The sequence below is a fragment of the Dermacentor variabilis genome, chromosome 6 (assembly GCF_050947875.1).
Source record: "Dermacentor variabilis isolate Ectoservices chromosome 6, ASM5094787v1, whole genome shotgun sequence".
NCBI classification, from domain to species: domain Eukaryota; kingdom Metazoa; phylum Arthropoda; class Arachnida; order Ixodida; family Ixodidae; genus Dermacentor; species Dermacentor variabilis.
The window spans coordinates 57,674,453-57,688,292 of NC_134573.1; the positions used below are offsets into that span (position 1 = coordinate 57,674,453).

At 46.6% G+C, this 13,840-nt stretch overlaps 1 protein-coding gene across 1 annotated transcript in view; it reads left to right on the forward strand.

Moving 5' to 3' along the window:
• Window positions 1-13,840, forward strand: part of LOC142584799 (NADPH oxidase 4-like) — a 236,538-nt gene that overhangs the window by 151,643 nt on the left and 71,055 nt on the right. The window contains exons 3-4 of the mRNA XM_075695072.1: window positions 6,120-6,233; window positions 10,832-10,916. Coding sequence (XP_075551187.1) covers window positions 6,120-6,233; window positions 10,832-10,916 — 199 coding nt within the window. The remainder of the gene's footprint in view (window positions 1-6,119; window positions 6,234-10,831; window positions 10,917-13,840) is intronic.

The window sequence follows — 13,840 nt, forward strand, 5'->3', positions numbered from 1 at the left end:
AGAGAGCACGTATAAAGAGCAGGAGTTCTGCATAATATACGAGGGTGAGTCAAATGAAAGAGAGCCAATGCGAATATATGGCAATCGGGGTACTTTATTTAAAAGTAGTCTCCATGAGCATTTAAACTTTTGTCCCATTGAGTAACGAGTAGCGCGATTCCCGTCTCATAAAATTCCTTGGGTTGCTGCTTTGAAAAGTCTCCAACGGACTCTTTCACGTCATCGTGCGGCACGAATCTGGTTCCCTTGAGCTGTTTCTTCAGGTGCCCCAAAATGTGGAAGTCACAAGGCGACAGGTCTGAAGTGTATGGCGGATGTTGCAGCGCTTCCCACTTGAACTTTGCCAGTTTTGTATTAACCACCTCAGCGACGTTGGGACGGGCATTGTCGTGGAACAAGATGACCCCATTCGTCAATTTTTCACGTAGTTTGTTCTTGATTGCGACACGCAGCCGATCCGGCGTTTCACAATATCGGAAACAATTGATAGTATCTCAAGATTTAGCAAATTCTATCACTAATGGCCCCTGACGATCGAAAAATAAAAATCAACGACACCTTTCCGGCAGAAATGACGGCCTTTGCTTTCTTTGGGCGGGGTGAATTCGAATGTTTCCATTGTAAGCTTTGCCGTCGTGTTTTAGGCTCGTAGTAGTGACATGACGGTTCGTCTCCGATCACAATTGCAGACAAGAAATCGTCACCCTTATTGTGATACCTGATCAGATGAGTAGAGGCAGCGCCGAATTTCTCCGTATTCTGGCGGTGGTTCAGATTCTTGGGCATCCATTGTGCACACAAGAACCGATAACCGAGATGTTCATGAATTCTTGTGTGAACGGTGACGGTGAACCGAACCGTGACTGATGTTCACACGCTGTGACAGTGCATCGATGCTTATCCTCCGTTCTTGTGTCATCAGCTAATCAACCTTTGCAATTTTGTTAGGGGTGATTGCACGATGGCTTTGGTCCGGTCTGTGATCGTCTTTACAACTTTCGCGTCCTTCTTTGAACCGTTTGTTCTAACGCTTCACAGTGGCCAATGAAATGAAATGTTCAATGTACACGGCAGTCGTACGGTGACTAATTTCTTTTTGGGAAGCACCTTCAGCTGTCAAAAACCTCACGGCATCACGCTGATCAACTTCTGGAGCGTCCATTACGTCACGCAACCATGTTCAACCCAGTTTATGAGCGCATTAAAGAACATTTATGCTCACACCTGCGTTTCACTTTTGTAAATGAGAGATGCCTGTGTGCTACGCGCAGGCCTTGCAGATAATGAACAGAACCATAATTGCGCAGGGTGACTGGGCTCACTTTAATTTGACTCGCCCTTGTACTTTGGAAATGCGAAGATACAATGGAATATACAAATGCGAAAATACAGCTTGATAAAGGGCAAAAAAGTGCCACTGGAAACAAAGTTCACTGCACGTAAGCACAAAACCTCGCAACAATATATCTAAACATACGTATAAGTCTCCGATAAATTTACGTATCTAAGAAAAAGTCACGGTATATAATGGGTCAAACAAGGCAAATAAACATGTTGCAAAATCACAGATTCACAGAATCCTAGGTCCCGCCCCCATTCCATCCACCCCCCCCCCCCTCCCCGATGTATCACTCGCGACAGAAGGCGGCGCGCTTGCTCCTCACTTTTCTCCCTTGCGCACACAAGACTGAGCCACCAACGTCGGCTCACCCATTTCCCCCCCCCCCACACGCTTTCACTCGCACATACAGCATGCGGCGCGCGGTCACGGTGTTATCGCACTTGGACTTTATGCGGAACATGACGGCGACTGCAGGAATGCGCCTAGAGTGTCCATATAATTGCTATCGCAATAATATAATAAGAGTATCCGGCAGCTGAAGCGTCCCTTGGCCCATTACTTTCCGCAAAAGAAGTAACAAAATAGAACTTTCAACATGCGACAATTCGCTGCACTGTAACAACGTTTTCTTTTTCTTTTGTGGGGCGGGGCACCGTAAGGAAAAAAAAAGACGCAAAGGAAAGTATGTTGGTCGCAATCGAATGCCTACTTTGGGCAACTAATGTGGCTATTAAAGGAATATTGAAGAAAACACGAGACGCTTGGTACACCAAGAACCATGCGCATACTGCTCGGTATCCCACACCGGCGAGACAAGACTTTCGGGAGAGGTTGTGGTCAAGCAAACGTGGTGCAATCCGTCGAGTCCCCACAGTGATGGTGGGGAGTGACCATTATTTCTTTTTCTCATCTGCTAGCTAGAAAGCGTCCAAAACTCTGCCAGGCGAAACTGCACTCGGCCAGAGAAAACCAAACACGCACCGAAGTGCGCCGCGCGGTGGTCGAGGCAACAGGAGAAAAAGCGCATCCCCTACCCGCTGGTTCTGGCAGCCCGCAAGTAGGGGAACGAGAAAAAAAAACTAGAAGAGGCTCAATGTGTCCTTGCGATTAAAATTCAAAGTAGAAAAAATAAATATGAACGTAGTTACCTTGGCTGGCTTTAGTGTCTTCACTGGATGCTTTGGCGCAGGTGAAAACAAATGTTGATATTTTTTTATGTGACATGACGGCACCAATGAACCACCACAACGCTCCGTCTCATCGGGCCTCGCTGCGGGCTTTGTCAACTTGTCTTATAGTGTGTTGATTTGGCTTGTCTCGTTGTATGGCCCGATATACAACTTTGGAATAGGTAATGAACCTTTGGCGTCAAATATTTATGGGAACATTAAACTTACAAAGTTCCGCAATTGAGAATCTAAAGCACACGTTCGGAAATGTCAATGGACCTTTCACATGAAAAGTTTATGAGAACTTTATACCCATAATGTTTCGGAATTGACATCCACGCGCGCCGTGGATTCCATGATAGAGTGTAGAAACCGCGGCCTCCGCGAGATGCCGCGGCGAGCCCGTTCGCCCAGTTCTCCATCAAAACATCCTTGAAACTTCGTGCTCGGATGGGGCTGCTTGCGTTATATTACTCCAGGTGCATGGGCGTTGCCGCAAAATCCAACCCGAGTTCGCAATTTTTGCGGTGAAATGGCTTTTCGAGCGTGAAAAGTCGTTCTAGACAAAATCCAGAATGATTTCCGGCGCCGGGGGTTGATTTGGTCGGCGGTGCATGGACATCACGAAACAACTTCGGCGGGGGGGGGGGGTCTGAAGCCCCATAAGCCCTCCCCCCCCCCCCCTGGCTACGCCCCTACAGCTTATGCCTCCCGACCGGCCAGTTTGCCGAAACCACCTCAACTCTTGGACAACGCTACTTCCGAGGCAGCAAATCCGAACGCCAGGAACGCGGTGCCCTACGCAGCAGCCGCAACCAGCAGCGGCAAGACGCCCGCCCGCCTACCAACTGCGACCAAGGAGGCTCGCCTCATAGTGCAACGCAGCAAGCAACTGCCCCCACTCCCACCCAACGCTATTACAGTGGTCGTTCGCCCGCGAGGTGAAGTGCGACTCCTAGACATCCCAACACCTCGACTCAGAAAGGCAGTGCAGACCCAGCTCCAAATCACTCTACCGGAGGACTTCTGCCTGCGCATCCACCCGACCAACAATACTTTCACCATGGCAGCAACACATTTCCCAACAGCCGATACTCTGAAGACGCTGACCTCCCTCACCATTGGTGACCGAACCTACCCGTGCGAAACCTACGTGGCACCCCCACCGGGGGCTACCAGAGGAGTCACCACAAACGTCTATGACAACGAGACCCCAATGCAACTCTACCAAGACCTGGTCAGAAGAAATACAGAGCACACCATATTAGCAGCCCGACGCATGGGAAAGACGCACTCCATCCTAATCACCTTCGACGCAAGCGCAGTCCCGAACTCAATCAAATACATGGGAGTTATCCACCGCTGCACCCAATACCGCGGCAGTCCGGAAGCCTGTACAAATTGCAGACAACCGGGTCACCGTCATGACGTATGCCCAAGCCCCAAGACCAATCTTTGCCCCCGCTGTGGAATACAACATCCGCAACAAGAACCTCCTTGCACGCCTAATTCTTTCTGTGCGAGGGCCCCCACCTTACCGGCACGGGATCGTGCAAGGGACGAAACCTTCACCAGACACGGAAACAGCCGAGCCACCCACAAACGGGCATCAAGAATTGATGGACAATTTTCCCCAGTTGTCGCTCAACCAACACAAGCAAGCCTGGGACACTCCCGTCTCTTCTCACAAGCACATGCCATCCATGACAGCGACTCCCAATCTACAACACGCCCTTGCGAAATCCCAGGAGGAGGCAGCGGCGGCCAAAGCAGAAGCTACATCAGCCCGGAAATAAGCTGCCGCCCTTCATCAACATCTCGCCAAACTGGAAACCCAGATAAGTCCTCTTGCCTCTGGATCTGCCATTCCTCCTGTCCCCGCTCCTGCCGCATCCCAGCCTTTAAACCTCGCAGCCAACGAGGTTTAACTTGGTAAGCTGGACAAAAGGCACCAGATCCATCAAGCGGTCGCGTCTTACTTGCTTCACACTGAAGCAGTGAAAGTGTTTTCCGGTGATGTCAGCATTAATTCAGCTGTTCTGACGGATATAAAACTTCTGCCCTGTAAACAGCATTGGTGAGGGCGGCTGCCTTGGAGTTGTGCGATGGAGCATTTGGCTAAATTGTTCGCACTGCGTCGCTTCGAAACACGGGTCGATCAAGGCGAATCACGAACCACGTGCGTGAACCACGTGCGCGAAGTGCCACACAGTGTATTATTGTTCGTGGAAGTGAAGCTCACAGAAGGCCGATTTTCCGTCGAGAAATTTGTCAGCCCGGGAGACAGCCCGCCACCACGTTTTAAAACGTTCGGGGTGCTTTGGCACAGAAAACAAGGTGACACGCTTCCCGTCTTCCTTGACGACAAGTAGCCAGGCTTGCAGTGAGGTGCAATGCAGTGCTGTTGCTTCGCTTTCCTTACGCGAGGATCCATTTGGTGGGAACAGGCAGGGCACGGAACTCAAGCCTACATGCTAACGAGAAATCGTTCACCACTAAGAAAACACCGCGAAAATCACATGCGCCCAACGTCGCGCCCAACGTCGCGCTCAACGTCGCGCTCAACGTCGCGCCCAACGTCGCGCCCAACGTCGAACCCAATGGCGTGCCAACGCGGTCGCTAATGACAGCCGGTGCGCGCTGTATTGAGGACAGTAGCAAAGTATGTGGTCGATAGTCACCTGCGGAGAAAGAGACTATTTGGCATTATTTAGTAAAATAGAAGCTTAAGTAGGGGATTAATCATACCGAATATACCAATGTTAGCTTCAGTGTAAAAATTCCGTATCTTAAATTGATATCCTAGTTTAGGACGGATGAAAGAAGTGTAAGTGATTAGTCTAATTTTAAAGGGAGCATGTTCTCAATTGTGTCTGAGAAGGCAAAGTTTTTAGAAAGTTAAATCACGTAAGGAAGAAATATGCTAGTTCCAGATTATGCTATTGGTTACGGTACCACGAAGGTACCAACAACATAGTATTCGAGCTTACCAAGGCAACCTCGGTAAGTGATTGAGATCCAAGGCTTTAGGCAAAGGGTAGATATTTTTCATTTTTGTAGTTTTCAAGGAACTCGTTTGCTTGTGCTAACTTTCAATGTCCGACGAACGCACCAACCTAAAAAGTTTCGAAAATAAGAATGTATTGTGATTCGTCAATAATTGTTAACTAATATGATTGGCTTAGTTTGCTTCAAAAATATGGTAGCTACCTTTCAGACCTCACAAATAACCGCTACGTCAGTTTTCTTGCATTAAAATGGGCTGCACATTTTCAATACAGAAAGCAGGTCGTGGTTTGAAACCACTTTTAGTACCTATTTCGTTGTCTTTATTTTCTCTAGTACGAGGTTTTAAGGGACAGTTTTAGTCTCCTGAAACACACAGTTTTAGTGCCTGACAAGTCGGTCTTGAGTAATCACAAACAAGAAAATGATAAACTTTGAACTAGAAGCATATTCGAATTTAAGAGCATACTGAGGTGCGACATTTTTGTTAGTCTATATAATAAGTATCTCATGCCGCGTATGCATTAAATAACAGCGGCATAGGTGTGCTTGTGTGACCTGTACGGTGTGCTCACAAAACGTGCTCAACTTCTTTCGCGCAGGTAGGCCTCTGCTTGTCCCGAGCAACAGCGGCAGTGATCAACTTCAGTTGCTTCATGGTGCTCATTCCGATGTGCAGGACACTGCTGCAGATTCTCAGTTCCTGGTTGCCCCCGGTAAGTGCGCTTTCTCACAGAGATGCATATCACTTCACTAGCAGAGAATGTAAAGGCACAATGCGTGGCCTAAGCAGCAACGGAGCCGCGCAAAATACCTAAGCATTCAAGGTAGCCCAATGAGGCCTCGACGCACCGAATACGTGAGCAGCATCAGCGAGTTGTGTGGAGGCTGGCCAGAAAAACCCAACGAGGAAGAAAAGTCCGATTTGCCTTTTGACATGTCTTCGAGTGGAAGGGGCTGCTGCTTGAATAGTTGACCGCGCGGACGCGCTGTGACCTCTGAAAAGAAAACTAGGTACCATCCGGAAACGGATCGCTGCAAGTGCGGCTGTTTTTTTTTCTTTGCATTGCTAAGTTGAAGCAGCGCATTTAAGCGATATTGTGCGAGGGAATGTCGTTTGTGAGTCGGGAAGCAAACGGACCGAACCGTCCTGTCGTGTGTTTCTTTCTGTGCTTTGACCATTTCGTATTTCCGCGCAGCTCCACACGTCGACGTCACTGTTGTCGCTGTTGAAGGACGTGTATTGCACTCACGACGCACTCGAGAGCATTGCAAACCACGGCGAGAGGTTACCATAGCTAGTTCTTCCAAATAAGTTAGAGGAAAGTTGTTTGCCATTTGTGTTATGCGTAAGACGGAATGAGAAATGATGCGACGCCCTTGGGAAAAGATCGCTTAACTGGGGAAATACAGTCGGGAAGCTACGTTGCTTTCTAAATTGTCCGGTTCCGGATCGTTGCAGCTAATTCTCCGGACATCATACGGGACAAACGAATTTTGAAAGGCCTGATTTGAAATTTTTTGGAGGTTGGCTAAACAACACTTCCCGGCGACACTAATGTATTACAGACGGCTACACCGAGAAGGGATTCTGGGGTGCCTAACGGAAAGTGTATAAGTTTAGTGAAATGGACCTCCAAGAATAACTGGTATCGGTATCGGCTGAAAAGTTTCTTTGAACGTTGACACATGTGAATTTGTGGAACACCCACTGTTGTCCTCTCCAAATGCGCATTCTTTACCTAATTATTACTTATGCTACATTTTGAATCATCACAAGATACAATTTCCTGATGACTATTATCTCCTCTTTAAAAAAAAAACTGATGGCAAACAGCACTCCCAGGACCAATCAAAGGCCGCAGACTAGGTTGAATCTAGGTTATCTTCATTGGAAATATCGCCATCGTTAAGAAGTTTTGTTTGAATAGTGTTCTCCTTTATCTGCGAAGGATAAGCCAGACTTAGTCATTGGTACAGCTATTATGTAACTTTAGATTGCTTTTATTGCGATAGCAATTCTACGGACACACGAAGCGCATTTCCGCCGTCGTCGTGAGGTTCTGTATAAAGTCCAAGGGATTTAAGACTGTCGCCGCGCACCCTACCCTGTTTGTACGTGTGAAGGCGCGCGAGGGTAGCCTACAATCGGGGCTTATTCGCGCCCGCGGGAAAGAGAAGAAAACGGGGAGGAAGCGCGCACCGTCTTCTATCGCGCGTGGGGCACCCACCGTTGTGACGCACTGACGGCAGGGGCGAGAGGGTGCGGCGTTCTACTCCACTTACAACTGCGCATGTGGCGGCTGTGCGCGGTGGCGCGGCCGTACCTTGAGAGCGATCTGCGTTAGAGGCACATAGCCTGGCGGCTCACTGGCGGCTCGTAGCTTTCTGCGTGTTGGTGTTTTCGGCGCTCACTTTTCGTTGAAACGAGATACAACACGAATGTCAGTTCGCTCGCTGCTGCTGCCGCGTTTCCTCATGCCAGCCTTTTGACAGCGAGTTTCTGCGGTCATCGAGTCAGATGAGTTCGTGTTTGCGTGTGCGCGCGTGCCAACATGCTTGTTAATTTAGTTATTATTCCTCTGTTTACAAGTATATACGGCCCCTAAAACTATTATCTTTACTTCGTATAGCTTCCCACTAATTTGTTGTCGCAATCGATGCTTCGCCTTTCGGTCGAAAGTGCGACTTCTGTTTTTTTTTCAAATTCAACAAGGAATTTCACATGTATCGACGTATGCACGAGCTTCACTATTTCTACCGGCCAAGATTACGCTAAATAACGCTAATGTATTTGCACGGATTAATTTATCACAACAGCTACTGAAGCTTTAAAGATAATGTTTACTGGCGGGCTAACCGGTGAGGCATTCTTTGTAGTTGTACTACAGCTCGTACAAATAATTTAAGCACAAATAATTTCGGTGTGTGCACACAAAATTTCTTGAAGACGCTGTGACAGATATGTACAAGATACGTCTGTATTATTTTTAGAGTTTTCCTATAGTTCAACGAAATTCGCGAAGTTCTGCACAGACCTCGTAGTTTCTCCGTAAATGTGCATGTAATGTAGCATTGCAAAGAAATTTCTTGTCACTCGGAGAACTGTTATTTACTACTTGGACATGTGGATAGTTCCGAAACATTATTCAGAATTCCGGCTAACATTAAACCAATAGAAAACCTTTGCCAACACATCAGTTTCGTCCGACAAATTGGAAATACACAAAACAAATATTCTTCTCAAAATGTTTGAATAGAAGAGAACCTTTGATATCCTTTCATTCTTTAAAAATTCACCTTATATTTCCCTGTCGTACCAGCGCTTATACGCCTGGTTTTAATTCAAGCCCTTAATTTCAACAAAAATGTGTCGTTCAAATCTGATACCCCGTTTCAGTTTATCCTCTTACCGAAAGGTGTGTCATATATTACACAGAATTAAGAACTTCTACAACCTAATACAATAAAAGCAGGTAGAAAGTCTTTGATATTGACCCGTTACCTTTTTTACCTGTAGCAGTGAAAGTTATAGTGAGTGCACCTGCGGACATAAATTCTGAGTAATATTTTCCTTGAAGAATATACGGTGGCAGTGCGGCAATCAATACTGTTTAAAATTTGTGAATAAACTGCCTTTTTTAACAGTGTGCGTACGCGATGTCCGCATAGAAAAAATGTTTATCAGCGATCGTTTCAAGTTTAAAAGAACATTTAGGCGCTTCTGTGAGGCAAGTAATTATTGCTGAATATATATATATATATATATATATATATATATATATATATATATATATATATATATATATATATATATATTGAACAGCATGCAGTTATGCGTGCTATTGCGCGATATCAGATATTTGTTTTTTTGCGAGAGAACACATTTTCGTCCCAAAACATCTGTTTATAGTGTCATTATTCTCATAGATATGTCAGGAATCGAGAATGCCAGCACCGTTTAGTTTAAGCGTACATACAACAGCAACAACTGAGTACACTTGGGAGCAGAAGAAGGCGTTCCTTTAGCTTGAGTCAATCTCCTAAAGCTTGCTTAAAGCAAGAGCTCAGGTACAAGGAGTCACTTATAGATGTACAGTCAACAGAAAAAGTTTGCGGGATGTGCGAGCGCGTGGCAAAGCGACCCTCCTCCCCTTCTAGCGGTGACCCCTGGTGTCGAGACCGACGCCTACACGCATGCGCTTCCCTCCCAGACTGCAAGCGTGCATATTTCCGCGCTTCCTCCTTGCGCACCGGCGATACACGAATGCAGCCGCGAGGTAGCCCTCTTGCGATATGCGCTGTGGCGGCTTCGACAGGGGAAACTGGGTAAAACGTGTTTAGAAGCATGAACTTGCGGCCGCTTTTTGTCGAGTCACGTGCGCTGACGCATAGGGCCGGCCCGGTGGCGAACGCAACTAGTCATTTTTCTTTTTCTGGGCTGCACCTTCTCGTGGTCAATTTTCGTTGTTTATTTCTTTTTACGAACGGTGCGTTCTACCGCAGAAGAGCGTGGCAGACGACGCGCTATATAGAAGGAGACCGGCAAGACAAAAATGGACAATTGATTTCCGTTGTATACTAAACGAAGTTCTGCCCCTCGGAGCCGCCACGGCGCATATCGCAAGTGGGCTACCTCGCGCCTACATTCGGATCGGCGCGCAAAGAGGAAGCGCGGAAACATGCACGCTTGCAGTATCGGAGGGACGCGCATGCGTGCAGGCGTCGGCCTCGACACCGGGGCTTCACCGCTAGAAGGGGAGGAGGGTCGCTTTGCCACGCGCTCGCACATCCCGCAAACTTTTGCTGTTTACTGTACCTGCCTTCATGTGGAAGCTGTCAATTAGTCACTCAAGGTTTACTATGAAAAAAATAAACAGGCACTAGCTGGAGTGGCAAGAAGTGCATAATACCCTTTTAAGCAAAGCATCAAGTTTTTCAATCTCTATAATATTCTTGGAAGTTTTCTGCAACTAAGTTGTCCTTGTGCATCGTCCGAAAATATAACCGTAACTCCATGGCGTATGATATAGATATGTAATGAGAACGTTTGCTCGTGATACTGCAGGTATGCGTTACTTTAGAAAATTGAAGTGGCTTGGGGTCCGGCGTAAAGAAAAGTTTGTCTATGTTTATTTTTCCCGAAGAAAGAGGTTAAAAAAGACACTTGCGCATCTCCAGCACTCAGCACTTTTATTGTGTCATGTGGTTTACACCTGCACTCTGCCCTTTTGGCCAAGCTCAATATTATCACTTTTAAACGAAAAACGACAAACAAAAAAATAATAATAGCGTTTCGCGCGTTATGTTGCAGAAATTTCACGGGTGTGTGCGGGTATGTGTGGACCAAGGTGTTGGGCTGCACGTCCTCTTTGCCGCAACCATCATCATCACTTCAAGTAAGTGCGAATGGACTGCAGTGGGGTTTTTGAATGTCAAATAATACTGTGGAAATAGAATTTTTTTTGTAACACCGTCGTCTCCAGGTAGATCTCCACTATCTCTCCTCTGTAATTGCACATAATTCATGTGATCTGTTTAGATTTTTTTCACGTTTTGGCTGAAATTTTAAATGAATGTACTAATCAAGAATAAAAAAAAGTATTACGTGGAGCATCGTAAAGCACTGGCAAGTCAATCGCCTTTTTTGATGATAAAAAGGAAGAAGGTGGAGCTGTTGCCTTTCCTGTATTTGGTGCCTGTTAAAAATGTTATTAACTTAAAAAAAAATCTGAGTACAAATTCTGCAGAGGCCAGTCATTGCAGCACACACCGTTACTTGAAGTGTCTATACATTTACAATATAATCTGAGGAAATAACGGTGCCCTTTCAGAGCAGGAAATATTTAAACAGGACGTCTCGCATCGCCTCAGTGAAACTCAAAATCGCTCTCATGAAAGAATGTCGTTCATGGCGGTGGGCGCTCTTTACTTACCACTGTAAAATTTGAGACGCCTCCATGAATGGTACCGGTCTGGCACGTTCGCGCACCAGTCCTAGCTCGCACATTGTTGGTACTCTGTCCACAGTGGTATGGTATGAACGTAAGTGGGTGTTCAGGGTTCCAAGGAGTGTCGCCTGAAGTATTCTAGTTTTGCGTTAGCTCGCACGCTCATCTCTAAATACATCAGAACGAAGAAATTCCTTTAAATGAGTAAGCATTTCTGCGCCTACCCAACAAGAAGTTTGTCCGTCCGTCACGTAAGACGAATGGAATGGATCACACCCCCCTAAACAATGGCTAATGCCCCCGTAAGCATAGCTCATGACCCCGTACGTAGTAGTATAATCATTATGGTCAGTTGGGCATTTCGTATTAATTTTTATTCTCTCTTTTTTTCACTCTCCTTGGAATCTTCTTATCCCATTCCCCATACCCATACAGGGTAGCCTGCCAGCGCTTTCATACGCGCCGGCAAAAATGTCTGTTTCTCTAATAAAGAGCCTCTCTCTCGCTCTTCTTTATGTTAGGGGTTTAGGCGGCGGGTGGGTCCTTCAGTTCAGGGCTCGACTGGTCTCTGCGGTTGACTGGGCTTGATCGGACAGAGCTTTCTGGCTCTCTAGATCTTCGCTAGAAAGCCAAGCCTCCCACTGCTTGTTGCTCGGCATTTGCCCCTTAAGGCGCAAATGCCTCCCCTTCTTTCTATATTCCATTTCTTTCTGTCATCTCTTTTCTGAAGAGTAGGCAGGAGTTGTGCCCCTTCCGGTCGCAGTTGCCAGCCTGTTCTTCGCTTTCCCTTTCCTTTTGATTGTATATATGTGTTCAAAACAAATAATAATAATAATAATAATAATAATAATAATAATAATAATAGTTAAGGGGCTAATTGGAATTTGGAGACCGCAGTTTGCCTGTCGAGGGGACGTGGGCAAGAGTTGGCCGCTCCGTCCACCAAGCACAACTATCCGAATTAAGCGCAGGGTGTACCTTACTAAGTATTTGGAAATGTGGATATGTGTTTTTCTGTATGCGGCACCAGTCCCTGGCGTGTTTTCCTCTAAGGTCGGGGTGTGGGCGCGTGTATTTTTGTGCCGCTTTCGTTATCGAGGATTTCGTGCTGGTGGATGGGGGGGGTTCCTCAAAAGGACTGACTAGTGCTCGGACGCTTATTGATCGAGCAGTTTGGTCCGCCCTCTCGTTTCCCTCCAGTCCATATTGCGCCGGGCACCAAAGTACTGCGTGGAGGCATTCTGTGGTGGTGCCTAGCATTTCGCGAATTTCCAATGTGCTGGTACCCGTCATGAACGAACGGCATGCTGCCCGGGTGTCTGTCGTCACCAATGTAGATTGTTCTTTTGCCTCCGCATCTCGAAGGGCCAGCGCTATGGCTGCTGCCTCCGTTGTGCAGTATGAATGGGTCCGAATGAATTCCGTTGAAACTGTGCTCTGATTTAGGGCTGCTACTTTGTGTTTGTCTGTTATCACTCTACACGCATCTGTGTAGTACATATCTGGATACCCCATAAGCAAGCGAAAATTGAATGTCTCATGTCCACGTAAGCAGAGGTTACAAGTGCTCAGCAAAATGAAGTTAACGTTGCATAGCTTCATTGAAATCACCCATACAACGCGCAGAACAGCATATGTTTCAATACAGAATTATACCAAAACAAGCATCCGCACAATCAATCAAGTATCGCATGGCCTGATTTGCAACAGCTTCGTTGGACATCCAGGTTGATAAGGACCGATAAGAGCTGATAAGGGTCGGGTCATGTTGGCAAATTTTGATGGCTACGGATAAGGGTTGATACGGGGTTTGTGCTGGTTGAATCAAGTTTCATAACGTAAAAGTTCCATAACGTGAAGCCCCGGAATTCAGGACATCAACATCTTGACGAACACTATTGTGCTGTGTTAAAAGACGGGTGATAGGGATAACACATAAATGCTGCTAAAACTTAAGACGGAAATGTACGTCCCGTGACGACATGGGTGGTGAAGTTTGAACGACGGTATTATCGCTCACAAATACTGATAGGTAGTTGCAGCATATGCTTGCCAGGCAAAACATGCCGTATCAGTACCTGCCGCTACTGGCCGCAGCGATCAAATGTGGTGTTTCCGTTTGATCGCAATGCGAGGCCGCCTTTCGTGCGCTCCCAGTGCGCTCGGTTTCAGTATTTTGTGCATTGAGCGTGGGCATTCGATGATTAACTTGTCACATTAGGTGATATTTCTAAGATAAAAAAAAACGGGGTGCCAAAACATTCCACGTAAACAACTTCCCCGTATTTTCTTTCGGAACATTTTCCATTTTCCGTTAAATATTATTCTGGTACTAATGTTATTCGCAGCAAGTATAAGTTCCTTGTCTTCGG